The sequence below is a fragment of the Stereum hirsutum genome, assembly GCF_000264905.1.
Source record: "Stereum hirsutum FP-91666 SS1 unplaced genomic scaffold STEHIscaffold_5, whole genome shotgun sequence".
NCBI lineage: Eukaryota > Fungi > Basidiomycota > Agaricomycetes > Russulales > Stereaceae > Stereum > Stereum hirsutum.
The window spans coordinates 1,029,983-1,047,795 of NW_006763135.1; the positions used below are offsets into that span (position 1 = coordinate 1,029,983).

The window sequence follows — 17,813 nt, forward strand, 5'->3', positions numbered from 1 at the left end:
CTTTCGTTCCCAAACCACCATCCTCTGGACTTGGCTGGATCTGAAAAGAACGCGGATATCGTCTTGTAGCTGCGGAAGCCTCCAGCTGGATGGACAGACTCCGATTTCCCGTGCAAGCCCATTTGGTACTGGTGTGATCTAAGACCTATGCTCAACCATGAACGTCACCGCAGCTGCAACAGGTCATCCGGCGAGGACATCAATGCCCTACGTACTTCGATGAAAAGTAGCATAGATCACAGGTATGCTGACTTACGGAGTGGAGAGAAAGCCTAATATCCGCTCCATAACGATCTCGAGCAGGCTAGAATGGTGCAGAAAAAGGGACAGAATGGAGTCCCGCGTAGAATGGAGAGATCGTGTTGTGCTCCAAGCGCCCAAGAAAAAAAAAGAACAAGACGTTCGGCGAATGGAATCAGAGGGACGACATCAGCAAAACCCGGAGGCGTCTGACGCGTCTGACGCGTCTGACCGGTCTGACGGAACTCCGGCGATCAGTCCCGAATTCCCACCAGACGTGTCAGACGTGTCAGATGCGTCAGAGCTCAGACGCGTTTACCGCTCTCGCAGTTCAACATGGTTCGGGTATTGTTCTTTCTGTCAGTCTCAGCACCCGGAAGAGTGAGGTAAATACAGATACATCTAAGCTGTCTATACAGGGCCACTCTCATGCATATGATAATCTGAGTACCTATTGAGATAAAATGCCTTGAAAGCACGGTGTGATTCCCAGAATTTGAAGTCCTTCGGTAGGAGCATTTCACCATAAACACCGATGATGTGGCACGAGCGAACGATACAGTCCAAATGAATAACACCCACCGCCCGTCTCCCATCCTCCTTCTCTGGCTGCACTATCCACATACCCGTCACTGAGTCTCTTTTATCACCAACAGGAAACATCCATTCCACGAGAGCGCACGGGTAGTCCTCCCCATCATGTGGCACACTCATGAACCTCAACACCCTTCCTACCACCATACCCTGCATAGGTTCGTCATCGCTTCCATAGTTGATGAGCACCGTGTCTCGCCGCTCATATCGACGAAACCATAAGGACGTGCTCCGTATAATCTCCGAGTGCATCCCCATTGGGCCTGCGAGTTCGCTGGGAGCATACCACTTCGCTCGTGCGCTGTGGTACAAGGCGATTTTGTCGTCGATCGTCGGACAGTCGCCCACGGGCATGTCTTCGGCATTCAGTTCTGGTTCGGGATATAGTTGGTCGAAGAGGAATCGGCGTATGAGGGTGACGAGCTCAGGGATACCAGTATCGTGGGCGAGATCTTCGGCGAATGAACGAGAATCTGAACGACATAGATTAGTGTAATGCAAATTCTAAAAAGGCAAGGCTTACAATGCTCCTTTGCCAGCTCGACATCAATGGGTGCAGGCTTGTCGTCGTCGTCGTCGACATCAACTACCAGATCACCATTCTCGTAAGCATCACCCAGTTCTGACTCGTCCTCCTCATCCCCACCTTTGCCCGTTCCCGGGCGATGGTCCCCATACAATCCGACATCCTTGTACGCCGCCGTAACCACATCATCATTTAGCATTCCCCGAGCACCAAAATCTGCTCTCGCCGCTGCGATCTTCCCCATCCGAACATTTGCCATAACCATCCCGTGAAGAGCTTCTTGATTTCGACTTCCACGGCGCCATGGTTCCTTGACAGCGCGAATGTGCTTGGACTCGGTGATCGACGAACAGATGCCATTGGGTGAACCGAAGAGTCTGATACTGCGAACGTAATGGACCAGTGCGTGTTGGCGTGGAAGAGAGAAGCTCGTGCGAATCTGTTCGTCGACGAAGACCTGTCGGTAGTAATGAAATCTCGCCAGGGTCCGATCCATCTCCGCGAGAGATTCCTCAGTGTGGGAAGGGCGGCGTGCGAGATAGCAAAAGTCGAGGAAAGCGACGATAGCCTTGACGACCCGGTCGGGAACATGGCCAACGATAGCCGGAATAAATACCTAATTAATGAGACGAACCCATAAATTAGACGTGAAGAACAGCGGTAAACTTGAACGTTGATGCACAGACCTTCATCAAAGCCTTTGAGTCATCACCTGTCCACTGCGTGAAACGTCGACCAACTGGAAAGTAGCGAAGGCCTGGAAATGCAGGCACAGCCGAGATTCTGTAGTACGTATGGAAATCAGTCGGTTGTAATTTGAGCAATGCGGATATCTTACCTCTTATCGATGTCGTCCATGATGACTTTTGCATCCTTCTCCGAGTTGGTTGCGTACACATACTGTTCGACCCATTCTACGAGGTGGTCCTTGAACGTGCCCTTCACGAGCTGATGAAGCAGGTCGGGAGTTAGGAGTTCGTGTATATCAGCACGTGGGAAGTGGTCTGTAAAAGGCTGCGGACGGTCCACTATGTCAGATAAAGCGAGAACGCGATGGCAAGAATGAAACGTACGATGACGTCGAACACAAGACCGTAAGCGTCCCACACCAACCCATGATCGTGATTGTACGTCTCCTTCAAGAGATGTGTGTGTTCGCGAAAGCGCGGATCACCGATATCGTCAAGCTCTTGTGGCGATGCAAGACACCTATATGAATTGTAAGCGAATGCGTGTGCAGAGAGAAACAGCCGCGAAGAGAAAATATGACTGCCTTACTTTGGACACCAGCCCGACACAATCCCCGCCAGGATGACTTGCTCTGGATAATCAGCGATGAAGGGCCCGATCTCGTAGATGGCTTTCCGATAATGTCCGTCAGGACAGCGGACGAGCTCAGGTGTCGTCATTGCATCTCTGAGAGGCAGGAGCACTTGAGCGATGGACGCATGGTAGAGCTGCTTTTTGAAGAGACGAAACTCTGCATCGTCATCACTCTCGCGCTCAGCTATCATGATCAATTGAACACATCAGAGATCGATCTACAAATAAGATTAAGACAGTTTTCAATGACGAACCTTTCGGTGAAGCGAGAAACGCGATCGGTATAAGCGCCTCACCGTGCGCACGTCGTACATCATTATGAACATTTCCAGGGGAGGTATAAAGCGGATGATAGTCTTGATTACCCGTCGCCACCGATACAGTTGTTTTGTCCGCACCGAGGATGATGGGGACCAGCATCGCGCCGTGAGTCGCAGGATCCTCCGCGATCTGCGACTAAAGTTGAAATGGATGGATATAAACTCGTGTAAAAGAAAGACGAGCTAGATAAATCGCATACCGCTTTATCCCATGCCCAAATTGAAGACATTAAATCCGAGTATGTTCGCTTCCCCTTCACCCAGCGCTTGTACGGACGTGTATCGAATTTTCCATCAAACTCCGGGCTGCTGATCATGCTGTGATAAGCCTGCCGGATATCCCGACAGTGGACAATGTATTCTTCGCGCTTCCAGGAAGGTGAGGAGTCGTCGATTGGGCCATTCCAACGAACAATGAAGGACGTCCAAGGCGTCGGTCCGACCTTGATGGCGTCGATCGCGGCAAGGAGTTCGTCGTAGTTGTTGAAAAAACCACCTTCTGAGCTAGCTTGCCCGTCCAGGATGCGCTGTGCTTTCATAATGTCGAGAAGGCGGTTTACTGAGGGCCGGGATGTCTGCTCGCCTTCATAGTGGTACTCAACGAAATCGAAGTTCGGCCTGGTGGTGAACGGGTCCCAGTTGGAGGTCCTGCGAAAGCGAACGGAGATGTTGAACGTAACGGAAGCGGTGTTGAGGTGAACGCAGGCGAACGGGAGGCGAAGGAAGATAGGGTTGGTACGGATGGAGATGGGATGGGGGTGGCAAACACGAGAACCGTCGTAGAGAGAGGGAAGGTTGGTGATGTGGAAGGCGAAAAGGACATCGTCGTTGGACACACGGGCAAAGATAAGGCGCCACCTGTCAACGTCGACCGTAGACGCTCAGGATCGACGTCGTCGTCGTTGAGCAGTGCATCCAGCCAGGAAGGTATGTTCGGTCTAATCATATCTCCGTTGAATTTAGTGTTCATCTCGACAACCAGGTTCGGAGTGGCGAACAGAACTGTTGCGTGTACAGTTGACGACAGGGAGGATGGAGGAGCCCGAATTGCCGCCAGTGCCGCCGGAGGACGAGGGTGCCAGTGCAGAGAATGAGGCTGAGGGTGCACAGAATGAGGTTGAGGGTGCAGAGAATGAGAGCGATGGTCGAAGTGGCCAAGAGGGTGAAGGAGACGGTAACGGCGGGGAACACTCCAAACCCAAACCAATGCCAGTAGCCTCAACGTGGACTCGCGCCGATGCTCCTGTTCTGAACGTTCGCATTCGCCGTCAAGGTGTGACCGACATTGGTCGCTATACACTTTTCTTGGTACGTTTGTTCTTTGGCTTTTCCTTTCACCTTCCTGAGATGAGCCGCCTTCCAGACCGAAGCTGTCGACCCAAAGTTTCCAAAGTATGTCGAGCACGCTACTTTGTACCAGCCGAACGTCTTCTCGTACGAGGGCTTCGATCCCAAGAGCATGGCCATAAACGAGCTTTGCCATTACACCACCCTTCAGCATTATGCGGAAGAGTTTCGGGTGTCCGCCATGGAACACAATCTTACGATTACTGGTAAGTTTTTCCTTTCTGTTCTTACAAACTTTCCTGACCTCTTGCATATTCATTTACCGTAGACTTCTCGGTGTGTGACTTCGACATTGCCGAGGAAGTTCAAGCTCCTGGGTGCAACGTGCGGAGGATATGGCTTCGGTGCTGCGCTCTCATCGAGCTGAAAAAGTTGCAGCACTATTCCGTCTCGACGGCCCACAAGCGTCCAGCAACCGCCCCGCCCGCTCTCATCAAAGATACTCTGGATGCATTTGGCCACTACATGCACACCCGCCGTGAAGACGAGTTTTGTGAAGGGTTCTCATGTAAGATACCATTGCTTGCCTCCTCCTTCCGATATACTCAATAATTATTAATGTGATGGCAGACCTCGTGAACTCAACTGAAGACGGTTCGGGGCGCGACAAGATCAGGATTGTATTCACGAACAAGCATTCCTCGTGAGTACATCTTCTCAGTTGGCGATGTGGGCCTCGGCTCATCCCATTCTTATCTGTATCACATCTCAGAATTAATGGCCGGCGAGCTTATTACGACGATGGTGGCGAGAAAAGGTTCAAGAAGACGCGGGGATACCACCGGTGCAACATGATCTGCGAAGGCTTGAGGCTAAACTTGCCTGAGTAACGCACCACACAGAGCATGATTCAATACCACTCTAGTTAATTATGTATATATATTTTCAATGGAAGGATCTGCAGTTTGTAGAAAGCGAGGTTATGACGAACAGACTCGAAGCTTCGGTCTGAAGCCGTCTGCGTCTGTCGCGTCTGATGCGTCTGACGGGGTTTTGGAACGGTCTCTGACGGAGCCCCTGTGCGTCTGACCTCTGACGGGTCTGACGGGTCCTTCCGGGTTCCTGTCAGACGCGTCAGACGCGTCAGACGCCTCCGGGTTTTGCTGATGGACGAGCAAATCGACGGCCGTCGTTCGCGAATTTTGACGTCGTCAGCTTGGTGCTTCGGATGCCTCCATGGCAAGCGACGAAACGCAAGCTGGCCAGCCGGCTACCGGTGATGCCATATGGATCGCCGACCCCGGCGGGATACTCATCACTACCCGCCACCGGACTCTGCGTCGACCAACCATGGAGTTTGCATTGTTCTCGGCTTTGGATGAGGAAGTGATTGGATCGAATAACGGCGCACTATTGGTACGCAAATCCTGGACACTAGTTCGGTATGTTCGCGTCACTATTGAAGATGTATACGCACATGCCAGCCCAAGGGCCACACCTGCTATACATACACACAAACTATCATCAGAGAAACAGTAGAAATACGATTAAATAGCATGCTCGGAGACAGCAATAGGACAAGCAACACAAAGCGAGTAATAGAACCCGAATCCGAACCCATCCCAAGACAAAAAGTACATTTCTGCAGACCCTCAAGCCTATGCTCCCACGACGCCAACAGGACTCAACGGTGTAACCACATCAAACACACCCGTCCCGCTCAGACTGGGTCTCCCGACGACTAGGTTGCCTGAAGGCGTCGTAAGATCATCGAAATCTCCGTAGAGGGTTGCCTCCGACAAGAACGCTGCTGTCGTCTCGAAGGATGCTTTTAGTAATGGTGATGGATGCATCCCGATCCCTTTTCGGTTGAACGGCTTGTAGCCGCCCTCAAATGTCTGTCGTTCTCTTCCGTCAGCGACCAGGAAACATGAAAACATGATGATGATAGGTTGGGAGGTGGTAAGGGGAAGAAACTGACCATGTAATCAGCAATGAGCTCTAGATGGCGACTGTCGACGTCGATTTTGTACACGTCGAACACGCCACTCATTTCTCTCACAATGGCCGCACGAGCCATCTCGACTCCATAAGTCATCAGAATGGCGTAGATGTCGTTCGAGTAGATTGAGTCCTCTTCGATCATGCTTTCCACACCACTGCAGGCGAAACGCCACATGCCCTTGAAGTTCGAGCCGTTTGTCGTGACCTGCGGAAGAAAGTGTATGAGGACAAGAGACGGAGATGATAGGTGTCAGGAAAAGAAAGCATACCTTAACGCGACCATCCTTGTTGTCCTCACGCACACGGAAACAGTCTGCAATATGGGGAATTTCGCGGACGATAGTCTTGACGCAAGTACGCTCAACGATGCCAACAAGAAGCAGTTTGGGCAAGTCAGAGCCGAACTGGAAGCGAAAATTAGTAGTGAGTACGGTCACTGAACAAGAACATATGGCCTCAAACTAACCTCAAGCTCAATTGTGCTCCCAGACTCGGTGAACTTGAAAGACGTAGCCTGCGGGAAATGTTGCAAGAAATCCTGTTCGACTTTCGCCACCGCCGCCTTCAATGACCCCGACACCTTCGACTTCTTCGACTTCTTCGACTTCTTCTCTCCGTCACCATCCTCGTCCTCACTGTCGCCCTTATCTGCATATGCAGCCTCGACGCCTGCATCCCCAAATTCACCCTCACTTCCTGCATCCTCATCTTCGTCTTCGTCCGACTCATACGTCGCCACCTGCTTCGCCTGTCTCCTCCTCTTCTCTCCCGACGCATCCCCATCGCCAACTTCACTCTCCTCATCATCGTCCTTTCCACTCCTCCCCTTCGGCTCTGCACTATCGTCCACCTCCCCATCGTCGTCTCCAGCACCCGGGGCCCCATCCCCACTCGGCTTCTTTCCCTTCCCCAGCTCTGCCATCTGGCTCTTCAGATCTGCGTCCAACTTCTTCATCTCCGCCACGATCTCCTTCCTCAAAATCAACGGGAACATCGCGCTAAACACCGCCAAGACATCTTTCGGAGTAACGTCGTATTCCGTTGTGTATTCTGACGGAGGGAAAAACGCAAGGTCGATGGTGAAATGTTTCGTACGCGTAGTTCGGTCGTTGGGGTTCACGATCAACGATTCGGTGACGGTGACGACGTCGATGACTTGTGCGAGAGTCAACCGGGATGCTTTTTTGCAGAAGGAGTCGATGGTGGGAATGGGGATGGAGGCCGGGATGGTCATTGTCATTGAAGGGGTTTTGGGCTTTGTTGAGGCGGTCATGACAATTTCTCGGAGACGGGGGATACCGAGGGTGACGTTTGCTGCTCCGTGACCTGTTCATCGTGGCTTGGTGAGTATGTACACAGACGGAGAGACGGCGGAAGACTACAAACCGGCAAAATGGAAAGTGTTGAGTGTCATCTGGGTCGATGGCTCCCCAACACTGGACATGATAAGTGTCAGCGAAAAGAAAGCACGATAAGTGAAAACGTAAAATCGCATACCCTTGACCAGCCAATAAACCCACGGCCTCTCCGGGCTCTACCAGACTCCTCAGATACTTGAAAAGCATCAAGCTCTTCAAATGTTTCGGCGCTAATAGCGGATCTCTCCTCTTGATCTTTCTCTCTGCCGTCCCATCCTCCATCTCCGCATCCTCGTCCTCTTCCTCGTCTTCGTCGTCAGCGCCAGTCAATAACCCGTCAGGATTCGCCTTCATATACGCTTCCAACTTCTCCGCGAACTTCTCCGACGTAGCGCCCAAAAATAAGGCCGGGCTATACTTCTCCATCGGCGTCTCCAACGCGTCCCTCTTCGCCGGCGTGTCCTTATCCTTCCTCTCCGCCGACTTCTTCAACACTTTCCTCATATACTTCACTGCCTTCTTATCATCTATCACACCTTGTGGCCTATGGATCTGCAGCCTCTCGAGTAAAGACTTGAAGTTCTGCGCCATAAACGCGAACTGGTACAAATGCTTCTGCTTCGTCACGTCCAGCGCATCCCCTCCGTAATGGAACTGATAGACCGAATCGTCGCTCCCGCGCACAGTATTATCATAATGCACGCGAATGCCCTCCAAGTGCTTGATGAGCGACCGTTGGAGGTACCCAGACCTCGAAGTCTTGACAGCCGTATCGATGAGACCTTCCCGTCCAGCCATACAGTGGAAGAAAAACTCCTGGGGCTTCACGCCGGTCAAGAACCGACTGGCGACGTATCCACCCGCGATGGCCTTCGTTTCAAAAGGCTTGAACGAAGGGAGCGTTTTACCGCTCACCATCACCGGCACTCGACGACCCTCGAGCTCCTGCTGTCCGAGCGCGCACGAGATCTGCTGAGCATTCACCGCGCTACCTTTCGCTCCGGACTGGGTCATGGCCTGCATGTGGTTGTGCGGGAATTTGCGGGAGAGTCCGTTAGGCATGACGGCGTCTGCGATGGATTTGGTCAATTTCGCGAGCTTGGTCTTGACGGTCATATCGAGCCCGGCCATCTTGTTATCGTCGCGAAGAACGTCCCGGAGCAATCTCGTGAGCGCGGCATGTTTCTCGTGCGCAGGCGTATCCGCGAGCGAAGGGAAATTGTCCATCGCACCCTCCGTACCAAAGTTCGCTGCATTCCTGATCAACTCCGTTCGCTTCGCGTTACCCGCGTCCGTGAGCGTGAGATCGTCCATACGACAAGTAAAAGCGCGATGCTGCAAGAACTTGGTGAAGAGGCGGCTGAGGACACCGAGAAGACGGCCGGCGACGTCAGCTCCGTAGAGCTCGTAGACGGAATGCACGAGACCGTAGTCGCTCGCACCGAAGGCGGACTTGTCCAGTGTTCCGCAGAGGAGTTCGCCGTGCATGAAAATGACTTCGCCTTCCTGCGAGCCGGGTCCCCAGGCCGATTGAGGGACCTTGGCCTTGGCGGAGAGGTTGAGCCCTTGTGAGTGCGTCGGAGTGATGTTGAGCATGACGGTCGAGATCTATTTGACGGTAATGACAGTCCTTAAATGGTATTTGTAGAAAAAGTAAGAGGTAAACGCACAATTTGCTTTCCGGTCCACAAAGGCTTTGGCTTCCATATCGTCGGCGGCAAGGTCCTCAGCCTCCCACTCTCATGGAACGTATCGTCCTCAGGCCGTAGTGCTCCATAAAGGAGCTGAAAGTACTCTTCACGGGTGAAGAACGTCTCCTGGTTCGTCATCCAAAGACCGGCAACAACGTGATCCTGGATGAGACCACGGAGAGGCTTTCCCGAAGTCGGGACGAGGTACTGGTTGTCTGTGTTGGCAATGAGCATGGCCTCTGCTCGTGCGACCTCGTTCTGGGGGAAATGGATATTCATCTCTGCAGTGATATGTCAGAATGGGGCATATCATGAGGAAGATGAAGTGACGTACCATCACCATCGAAATCAGCTATGTAACCCCAATTCGCCAAAAGTCAGTCGCGTCCACATATACTAAGAGAACACGAACGCACCGTTATACGAGTTACTGCAATTACATACAAAGGCGTCAATACATGCCCAAGCTCAACAACACACACCCAATATAAAATCGCGAGCTCACCAATTAGCATAGTGCATTCGAATCGTTTTCTCGCCCTTCAACACCCTCGCCTTATGCGCCATCATACTCGGTTTATGCAACGTAGGCTGTCGGTTCAATATCAACATATCACCGTCCCTCAGATGACGATGGACCTTCTTGTTGACCGACGCTGTCCGCGTAGACAAGCCGAAGCCGGATCGACCGTTGGTGTTACCCTGTGGCGTCAAGAGCTGATTCGCGATGGCCGTTCTTTGCTCAACCGTCAGTTTATCCTGCACACCATCCGGTAAATATCATTAAGGTTTTTGTTTATCTCAGATATCCGAGTGAGAGGGAAAGGAGGGCAGACATACGAGGAACTGTTGGCTGCCGTCCTCATACTCGACTATCGAAGCGCCTGGGTATATCTTAGGCCCGTTGATGACGAGCTGCCGCATTTCGTGGATGTTGGCAGTGGTGACAGGTTCGGGGAATGTAAGTTTTCGAGCGAATACAGGTGGGATACCGATCTCGTTCGGCTCGATATTGACGTCCGGAGAGATGACGGATCGAGCAGCGTAGTTCACTCGTTTACCCTAAGATTTGATATTATCGAGACGGTCAGATCTTATTCTCATATTTTAGGGTGATAATAATGAAGGGCATACCATCATATGTTTTCGGAACAACCCCTCCTTCTTTTCCAACCCCTGCTTCACACCCTGAGGTGGCAATTTCCCCTGCTTCACCGGTGCCGGATTCTTACTGCTATCGATAAAACTGTTAACGTCGATCTGCAGCTGCACCAATGTCTCCAACAGGGTCCCCAATAATCTCCTCCTCTCCTCTTCGTTGAACGCCTCCTCCTTCACCGACGCCACCTTCAAACTCTCGTTCACGTCCCGCAGCCTATAAGTCGTATTCAGAACCTTGCCAAGCAGCTCGTTCTGTGAATGTTCGAAGATCGTATCGTTCATGATTGCTGGAGGACGGAAACGGGTAGGCGCAACGGGTACGACCTCCATGAAGAACATATCCGCGGAGGCCATAGATAGTCCTGCGGCATTGACGGGTGCAAGGGGCCCATGCCGTCCATAGAGCATAGCACACATCGTCGCCTCTTTATGGAACAGACGACGTAGATGGGCGCGGCATTCTGAAGGAGGCATGATGCGCTCGTTACGACCGCGGGCGCCTTTGATTTTACCATTGGCCGCTCGGGCCACACCTTCTACGCGGTCCTCCTGTTGTGCGGAATCGGATTCCTCGTCGTCGGAGAATGTAGCGTCGCCAGCACCTTCGTCTTCGGACATATCGACGTCCGGGTCTTCCACTGTAGAGGAGTCGGGTGCGGATGAATTTTTGGAGGTATGGATTTCGTGAAGAACGTTGGCACGTCGAAGACCAAGTGCGTCGTGCATAGCTTTTTGTTTTGGAGTGAGATCATACTCAATAATTTTCGTGTGGCCCTCCTTGCGGAAAGTATAACCGTGCCTAACCCAATGAAATTACCTGTCGGCTTTGGGGTAAGAACGACAGAAATGAAATCGGACTCACGCGCCACAGGGAGTGCACTTCTTCACAATGGCTGCCTTCAAGAATTCCATGATCAGGTCCTTCCGAGCTTGGAAGACCAGGCTGTCTTTGTACGCATCTCTCTTGCTTCCTGATGCGCGCGAGAGCGTGAGCCTGATGTAGAGTTCCAGGCGGGCTTCATACGCATCGACGGTTTCGCCAGGGGCGTCATCGTCCATTGCGTCTTCATCCGTCTTGGTAACGATGTTCATCTCGTCAATCATCTGGATAGCCTCCAACTGTCCTGCTTCAAGTAAGCGCAATTTTGCCTGGTATTTCAAAAGCTACTTTCCGGAAAGCAAAGTTAGGCTATCGCAGAGATGAAGAGAAGAGAGCACACGCACCGTTGGTCGGCTCATTTTAAATCTGTGACAGAAGAGACATGTGGCCCGGAGGAGGTTATACATGTTCATCATGAAGAGGGGGTGGAATACGGGATTGGGAAGTTCGATATGGCCGAAATGGCCTGGGCAGGCGAAGTAGTTCAGGTGGCATGTCGAGCACCTGGAAGTATCGAATGTAGGATGTAAGTAGACATTCAAAGCTCAAAAATATTGCGGTGCGCACAAATCCTCCTTTGAGGAAGGCCCAAGAGCAGGATCATAAAGACCGCCAAGGTTTGGTCTGTTCAGGTCATCGAGCAAGACGGGGTTGACTATTTGCTTGACTGAGATGCGGCGAATGTCTTCGGTGGTGAGGAAAGAAAAGGAAAGACTCGTGATGGTCGACGGGATGGGGCGTGAGATGTTCATGGCGTCGAAAACAAATATAGTTGACTAGAACATATAAAAAGACTGCAAAGACCAAGACTGAAGCCAGGGTACCGCGTCCGAGCGTGAGCGGGAGGAGGTGCAAACCAGAAAATTTCGCCAAGTTGGTGGGTCAGGAGAATCATTGGTCGGATCTAATCTTATCTTCGGATGGGTGGCACCAGCTCCGCATGATCTGTGAGAAGTGTGGCACCTTCTTTCGTTCAACTTCCACTGCATAAAGCCCAGCCGCTTCGCTTTTACCCCTGTTTGGGACCAACCAAAAGAATTATCTACCCCGCTGGTCCTTATAATTCCATGCATAATCGTAGATCAACTTTTTCTACTACTAGAGATTGATGATAATTACAGCTCAGAGATGACGATCGCGGGGACCCGGGATACAACTTGAAGGACTCGGAGCTCACTAGCGCTCACTACCCATACAAGGTACTCTCCTTGACTCTTCAGTTTCGTGGAGGATTATTAGTGAGATTCTCTGTCAAATGTGGAGGACACTTATACTGTTCTAGCAAACGCTCGTCAATGATTTGTCCGGCGTTCATACGTGTCGCCGACGCAGTAGCCTCCGTTGTCACCATTTCCCGATCATTTCAACTGCTGCACTTCCATCATCTCTTCCTCCACACTCGCTTCATATCAACCTTCCAACCTGCTTTTATATTGAAGATTATATCTTGCCAGTCACTCGTTAATTTACTTCCACGCTTGCAATGAGCAATGATTCCGAAACGGACCTGGATCATGAGCGTCTGCTCAAGCCTGAACTCGATCCCGTCTCCGACATGAACGATGCGGAGGATTCTCAACGAACTGACTTCTATAAGCCTGAGCTAGACAAGGTACAGAGACGTCTAGGTAGTACACATATCCAAATGTAGGCTATAGAGTAATCCTTTACATGTGGTTGACGCTTATCATTGTTTGCTGAACGTCTCAACAGGCTTGCGGTACGGAGTTCTTCTAGACACCCTTCGAAGCTCGCTTACAATGAGCCCTGAAAGATTGCTAGCGTTATAGGTACAGGGCTGTTTCTAGCCATTGGCAAGACGCTATCCTACACAGGACCTCTGGGCCTACTCATAGTCTTCGCTCATGTCGGCACAGTCGCTTTTGCGTGAGCAGAACAATTCTTTCGTTGACAAAAGCGCAAAGGGGTTCTTACATGCATGATTCTTGCAGCTCTCTGGCTTCCGTATCTGAGATGACCGCGTTTGCTCCGGTATCTGGCTCCTTCTCTCACTTCGGTGAGGGGTCTGGTTACCTTCCTTGACGTAGCGTTGCGCTGATAGAGTGGGTTTGAAAGCCGCACGATGGGTGGATCCTGCTCTTGGTTTTGCTGTGAGTGCGAATACAATAAACCCTTTTTCGACAGTATTACTACTGAGTACACCTATTACAGGTCGGATGGGTGAGTCCGCCTCAACACAATTACGACGGCAGCATCCATGACTTACATTTCTTCCATACCAGAATTACTTTTATGTGGGTTCAGACACCGCATCCTTACAACATAGTCATCCCATTAAATTGTTCTTGGGTTTACAGGCTTGTGCAATCACTCTTCCCGCAGAGATCTCCGCTGCTGCCGTACTTGTACGTTTCTGGGACAAAGATGTGAGTACTGTTTGTTTCCTCTTTCAACGTCCTGTATATTTTTTTGACGCAGTCTATACCCAGTCCAGTCATATGGCTGCCTACATTTCTCTCTTCGTCGTCATGGTCTTTATAGTGAACTTATTTGGTGCACGGTGAGCGTTGACCCGATGCCCTCTACTACTGAGTCGCTGATGAATCCACTACATGTTCGTAGGGCGTTTGCCAACAGTAAGGCACCCTGTATTCGACATGTCATTCCAAACTCATGTCGGTCAACTAGCTGAAATCGTCTTCTCCGCCCTCAAACGTGAGTTTGAATCTTCACATACAGTGCATGTTTCTGATAATGATCTATCCGAGCCCTCTAGTCTCTCTTATCGCGGGACTGGTACGCATTCTCGATGTGTTTACAATGATCAATTCAAGCACGGATGTTCTCCTCAAATAGATCATCGGAGGACTGATAATTGACCTCGGGGGTGGCCCGGACCAAACAAGGTATGCAATACACGATACCAACGTTCTCTAATAACAGAGTGACCTGTAAACTAACTCATGAGCCACAGCCACGGATTCGAGGTAAATAACTGGGACACGATATCATCCCATACACGACCTAACGTCCAGAAAGTATTGGCGTGATCCCGGACCCATGGTTTCCTGTAGGTCGCACTCGCTCAACGATACCTCGCATATGCTGACCCGTCCCTTTTCACTGGTAGCCCTCGAGCCCGGTGCCGCCGGTCGCTTCCTAGGTCTTCTATTAGCCACGACACCGGCCGCGTTCTCAATGGGAGGGATGGAGATCATCACCGTGTAAGCCGTCGCATACCTCAACATGACCTATCTCTTCTTGGTCATCATGCGTCGTTCTGACAGAGTTTCATCTGCAGAGCTGCAGCAGAGACAAAGAATCCGCGAAAGAATATCGTAACAGCGATGAAGACAGTTTTCTTTCGCATTTTCTTCTGCTATGTACGTGTCTATCCCACTACGACATTGATGATTTTACTATGTTGACTTTATGCCAAACATGTTTGTTTCCACAGATCCTCACAGCTTTCGTGATAGGACTACTCATTCCGTCCAACGACCCGGAACTCCTCAGGTATATTTTTCGACGAGCAGTAATAAGTTCCAATACGCGTACTAACTCGAACTGCTCTACTACACCGATAATAGCGTACACGAAGGCTCTGGCCAATCCCCCTTTGTCCTCGCATTCCATCGCGCGGGAGTGAAAGGTTGGACACTCGCTTTCCCGGAAACTTCATATCATTAACGCAATAATATACTGTCGCCCACTAGTCCTTCCCTCGATTATCAACGCCGTAGTCCTCTCGAGCGCATTCTCGAGCGCTAACGGCATGCTCTACAGCTCTTCCCGACTACTTTACGCGCTCGCTCTGCAAGGACAGGCTCCGAAATGGTTTGCTACTGTTACAGCCAGTGGTCTTCCGCTGAGGGCCACATTAGTTGCGGTGAGTCTGAGGCGCGGGCGTTGTCCATGGACGTGACGTTGGTAGATGATAAGATAACTCTGCAAACTACAAATCAGGGATCGTTTTCTGTTCTAGCATTCTTGAATGTCCAGACGGAGGCTGGGACTGTCTTCAGGTGATTTCTCCGCTGGGCAACGTGACATGCCACTAACAAATATATCCTAGTTGGTTTCTGAGCCTCTCAACTGTCGGAGGACTACTCAAGTACGTTCTCCTTTTGAAGCACTCAACATGCTCTGCAATTCAAAGCCTGACCGCTCCTTATCACACTAGCTGGTTAATGATTGGCGTCAGCTACTTGGCCTTCTGTGAGCTCTGCAACCTAGGTTCCTGCCTGATTTGTCGTCCAGACTTTCTAAATCGAAATCGTATCTGTACGTAGACAACGGCCTAAAGGCTCAGGGGATGGAAGGCGAGTTACGCGGCATCTATCGCTCTCGTTTTCAGCCTTACGCCGCAATATGGACTATTACCTGGTAAGCATTCACCACATCGCCGCCAGCACTGACATAACTTATCTGGTGAATTGGTCCTGCATCATCCTGTTACAAAAGGTCAACATTCTTCATCCTCGTTAGTGGCTTGTCCACAATCTGGACAGGAAGCACGTCCGACTTCGTAGCTGCATGTGAACCGATCCATCATTGTCCGTCTCCTTGAATTGAAAACTGACTGAAAGTGAATTATTCGCTATACAGACATCAACCTCCCAATATTTGCCGGCCTCTATTTCGGATGGAAGATCTACAAGGGAACGAGCATTGTGAGTCTTTGTTTATACATATACTAAACATTGAGAACTCTGACTTTGTGTACGTATCCGATAGGTATCTTTCTCAGAGATGGACTTCACGACGGTACGTGATGAACTTAGGCTCTTTATCGTCCTCTGACTTGTCAGGTCGTACCTCACTTTCAGGGTATTCCTGCCATGAGGGATATGGATTCAGAGGACACAAGCGATATGGGCCCTGCAGCGAACACTTGGAGAATGACGGAGTTACGATAGAACATGGAGTAAGTACGGCATTAGATGATAGTAGAGGATAGACGTCGGGGTTTCTTCAGTATTTTAGTCCAGCCAACATAATGCAAATCGATAGAAAACAAGAATTTATTTTCATATCGGCGTGCAGAAGAGCAGAGCAATAGTGGCGTGGGTCATTATCCTTGTGGCCCATCAGGCTGGCTACCCTTCGCTTGCGTTTTCTCCAAACACCACCTTCGAGCCCAGGCTGCCTCTCAGCTCGACGTGCTCATGGTCTCAGACAATTTATTGCCAGCGAAAGGCGGCATGAGCTATGCCGGCGTCTAGAGGACCTGACCACAGCTAATTATTTACCAGGATCTTCTTGCCAAGCGTGCCTCGCGCATTGACGGGCCTCAGTTTTTAGCTCATGTCGGAAAGCCGACAGTGGTATCTTCTGGTCAAATACTTGGTCGACCTATCAGACTCCTTCGTCGGCGGCTACGCTCACGGCGCTAAGCTTTCTTCCGTGATATAAAAGGCCAGGACACAAGGTAGGCGCGTCGTCTCCAGGTCCTTGAAGCTTGAAGTTCGGACGCTGGTGAGCTAGCACGGATTACCTCGAATTAGTGCATACCCCGACTTTCCTTCCTGTATAGAGTGTAGAGTGCATTGTCCTGATTAACGCAATTTCTTTAGCTGCAGGCCATTGAACAGCATCACTCACGCTCGCTCATAGATGCTATTCTCTTACTACGAACGCCCCGGGCTTCATTGGAGTCGACAACAAACTGTCACATTCGTCGACAAGCTCCGCGAGGTCGCCACACTCTCTTTCGGACTTACTTCCCCCGACCTTCTCCCGCAATACCAATGCCTCGTCTACGACGGCCTCAACGATAAAATCATCGTCGTAGCCAGCGACCCATCCGGTCACCTCCTTGGATTCCTCTCCTCCGTCCTCCTCCCTATACCCGGCCTCCAGCACCCAGTCATCCACATGGGGCTCATGTGTGCGCGCCCCGAAGCGCTGTCTCATGGCCTCACACAAAGACTGACCAGTCGGCTACTCCGAGGCTACCTGACAAACCACGTCGATGCCTTACTCGGCCTGCGCAAAATATGGTTCACGAATACTGCTTGTGTTTGTCGTACTTTGGGCGCTATAGCGCTCGAGCTGGACATGGTGTATCCTTCGCCCCAGTTCCCTCCATCAAACGGTCCACCGAGTAAAACACACGTACTCATCGCAGAAACGATCGCTACGTCCGACACTCTTCGCAGAGCGTTGTATATACCACCTTCTTCGGAGTATGATAAAACGACGAGCGTCTTTCGGGGAAGTGTGCCGGGGACGATATTCATGAAGGAGAAGGAAGACGAACGTTATCACCACCGCGACCCGGAAATCACCAAATTTTACCAGGAGTTGATGAATTGGGAGAATGGAGATGAGGTTTTACAGGTTGGAATGCTCAGCGTATGGGCTCTGGTGGCTCACTGGAAGAAGACTTTGGCGAAGTTATGACTGTCTGGCCGGGCAATATAATTTAGTCGACATAATGATGTAGCATTTATTTACACTGGCGTA

The 17,813-nt window shown here is 51.0% G+C and overlaps 4 protein-coding genes across 4 annotated transcripts; 2 read left to right on the forward strand and 2 right to left on the reverse strand.

The window, feature by feature from the left end:
• Nucleotides 1–625: 625 nt before the first annotated feature.
• On the reverse strand, nucleotides 626–5,234 carry STEHIDRAFT_167407 (uncharacterized protein). Its single transcript, XM_007302681.1, has 12 exons — nucleotides 5,063–5,234; nucleotides 4,921–4,993; nucleotides 4,619–4,858; nucleotides 4,367–4,556; nucleotides 3,204–4,311; nucleotides 2,938–3,139; nucleotides 2,639–2,867; nucleotides 2,434–2,569; nucleotides 2,199–2,374; nucleotides 2,047–2,143; nucleotides 1,358–1,976; nucleotides 626–1,307 (listed from the first exon to the last, which is right to left on the reverse strand). The coding sequence occupies exons 5-12, from the start codon at nucleotides 3,540–3,542 to the stop codon at nucleotides 652–654; spliced, it is 2,454 nt and encodes an 817-aa protein (XP_007302743.1). The 5' UTR covers nucleotides 3,543–4,311; nucleotides 4,367–4,556; nucleotides 4,619–4,858; nucleotides 4,921–4,993; nucleotides 5,063–5,234; the 3' UTR covers nucleotides 626–651.
• A 602-nt stretch (nucleotides 5,235–5,836) lies between these two features.
• On the reverse strand, nucleotides 5,837–12,136 carry STEHIDRAFT_167408 (beta and beta-prime subunits of DNA dependent RNA-polymerase; the record flags this gene model as incomplete). The annotated part of the gene is made up of 15 exons (XM_007302682.1): nucleotides 5,837–6,188; nucleotides 6,272–6,499; nucleotides 6,564–6,698; nucleotides 6,761–7,620; nucleotides 7,681–7,730; nucleotides 7,792–9,260; nucleotides 9,323–9,624; nucleotides 9,678–9,695; nucleotides 9,760–9,773; nucleotides 9,849–10,102; nucleotides 10,184–10,405; nucleotides 10,478–11,303; nucleotides 11,367–11,668; nucleotides 11,729–11,888; nucleotides 11,952–12,136. 15 exons carry the CDS (start codon nucleotides 12,134–12,136, stop codon nucleotides 5,949–5,951), a joined length of 5,265 nt encoding a protein of 1,754 aa, XP_007302744.1. The 3' UTR covers nucleotides 5,837–5,948.
• A 283-nt stretch (nucleotides 12,137–12,419) lies between these two features.
• STEHIDRAFT_138513 (general amino acid permease 1) lies at nucleotides 12,420–16,264 on the forward strand (the record flags this gene model as incomplete). The annotated part of the gene is made up of 30 exons (XM_007302683.1): nucleotides 12,420–12,461; nucleotides 12,511–12,583; nucleotides 12,839–13,031; nucleotides 13,098–13,104; nucleotides 13,159–13,271; nucleotides 13,337–13,401; nucleotides 13,461–13,495; nucleotides 13,557–13,565; nucleotides 13,628–13,639; nucleotides 13,703–13,771; nucleotides 13,835–13,905; nucleotides 13,968–13,981; nucleotides 14,034–14,060; nucleotides 14,122–14,141; nucleotides 14,202–14,251; nucleotides 14,320–14,332; nucleotides 14,385–14,415; nucleotides 14,476–14,569; nucleotides 14,647–14,728; nucleotides 14,803–14,861; nucleotides 14,936–14,997; nucleotides 15,062–15,234; nucleotides 15,312–15,370; nucleotides 15,421–15,459; nucleotides 15,529–15,563; nucleotides 15,638–15,731; nucleotides 15,810–15,883; nucleotides 15,954–16,018; nucleotides 16,083–16,112; nucleotides 16,157–16,264. The coding sequence occupies exons 3-30, from the start codon at nucleotides 12,868–12,870 to the stop codon at nucleotides 16,262–16,264; spliced, it is 1,674 nt and encodes a 557-aa protein (XP_007302745.1). The 5' UTR covers nucleotides 12,420–12,461; nucleotides 12,511–12,583; nucleotides 12,839–12,867.
• A 697-nt stretch (nucleotides 16,265–16,961) lies between these two features.
• On the forward strand, nucleotides 16,962–17,760 carry STEHIDRAFT_138514 (uncharacterized protein; the record flags this gene model as incomplete). Its single annotated transcript, XM_007302684.1, has 1 exon — nucleotides 16,962–17,760. The coding sequence occupies one exon, from the start codon at nucleotides 16,962–16,964 to the stop codon at nucleotides 17,748–17,750; it is 789 nt and encodes a 262-aa protein (XP_007302746.1). The 3' UTR covers nucleotides 17,751–17,760.
• Between the last annotated feature and the right edge of the window lie 53 nt (nucleotides 17,761–17,813).

Excerpts from the sequence above, each read along its gene's own strand:
- STEHIDRAFT_167407 (XM_007302681.1), bottom strand. The coding sequence starts at position 3,542 with ATGAAAGCACAGCGCATCCTGGACGGGCAAGCTAGCTCAGAAGGTGGT. Across the intron at positions 2,144-2,198 it reads ATGGACGACATCGATAAGAG|AATCTCGGCTGTGCCTGCAT; the intron begins GTAAGATATCCG and ends TACGTACTACAG. Across the intron at positions 1,308-1,357 it reads CGAGCTGGCAAAGGAGCATT|ATTCTCGTTCATTCGCCGAA; the intron begins GTAAGCCTTGCC and ends TATGTCGTTCAG.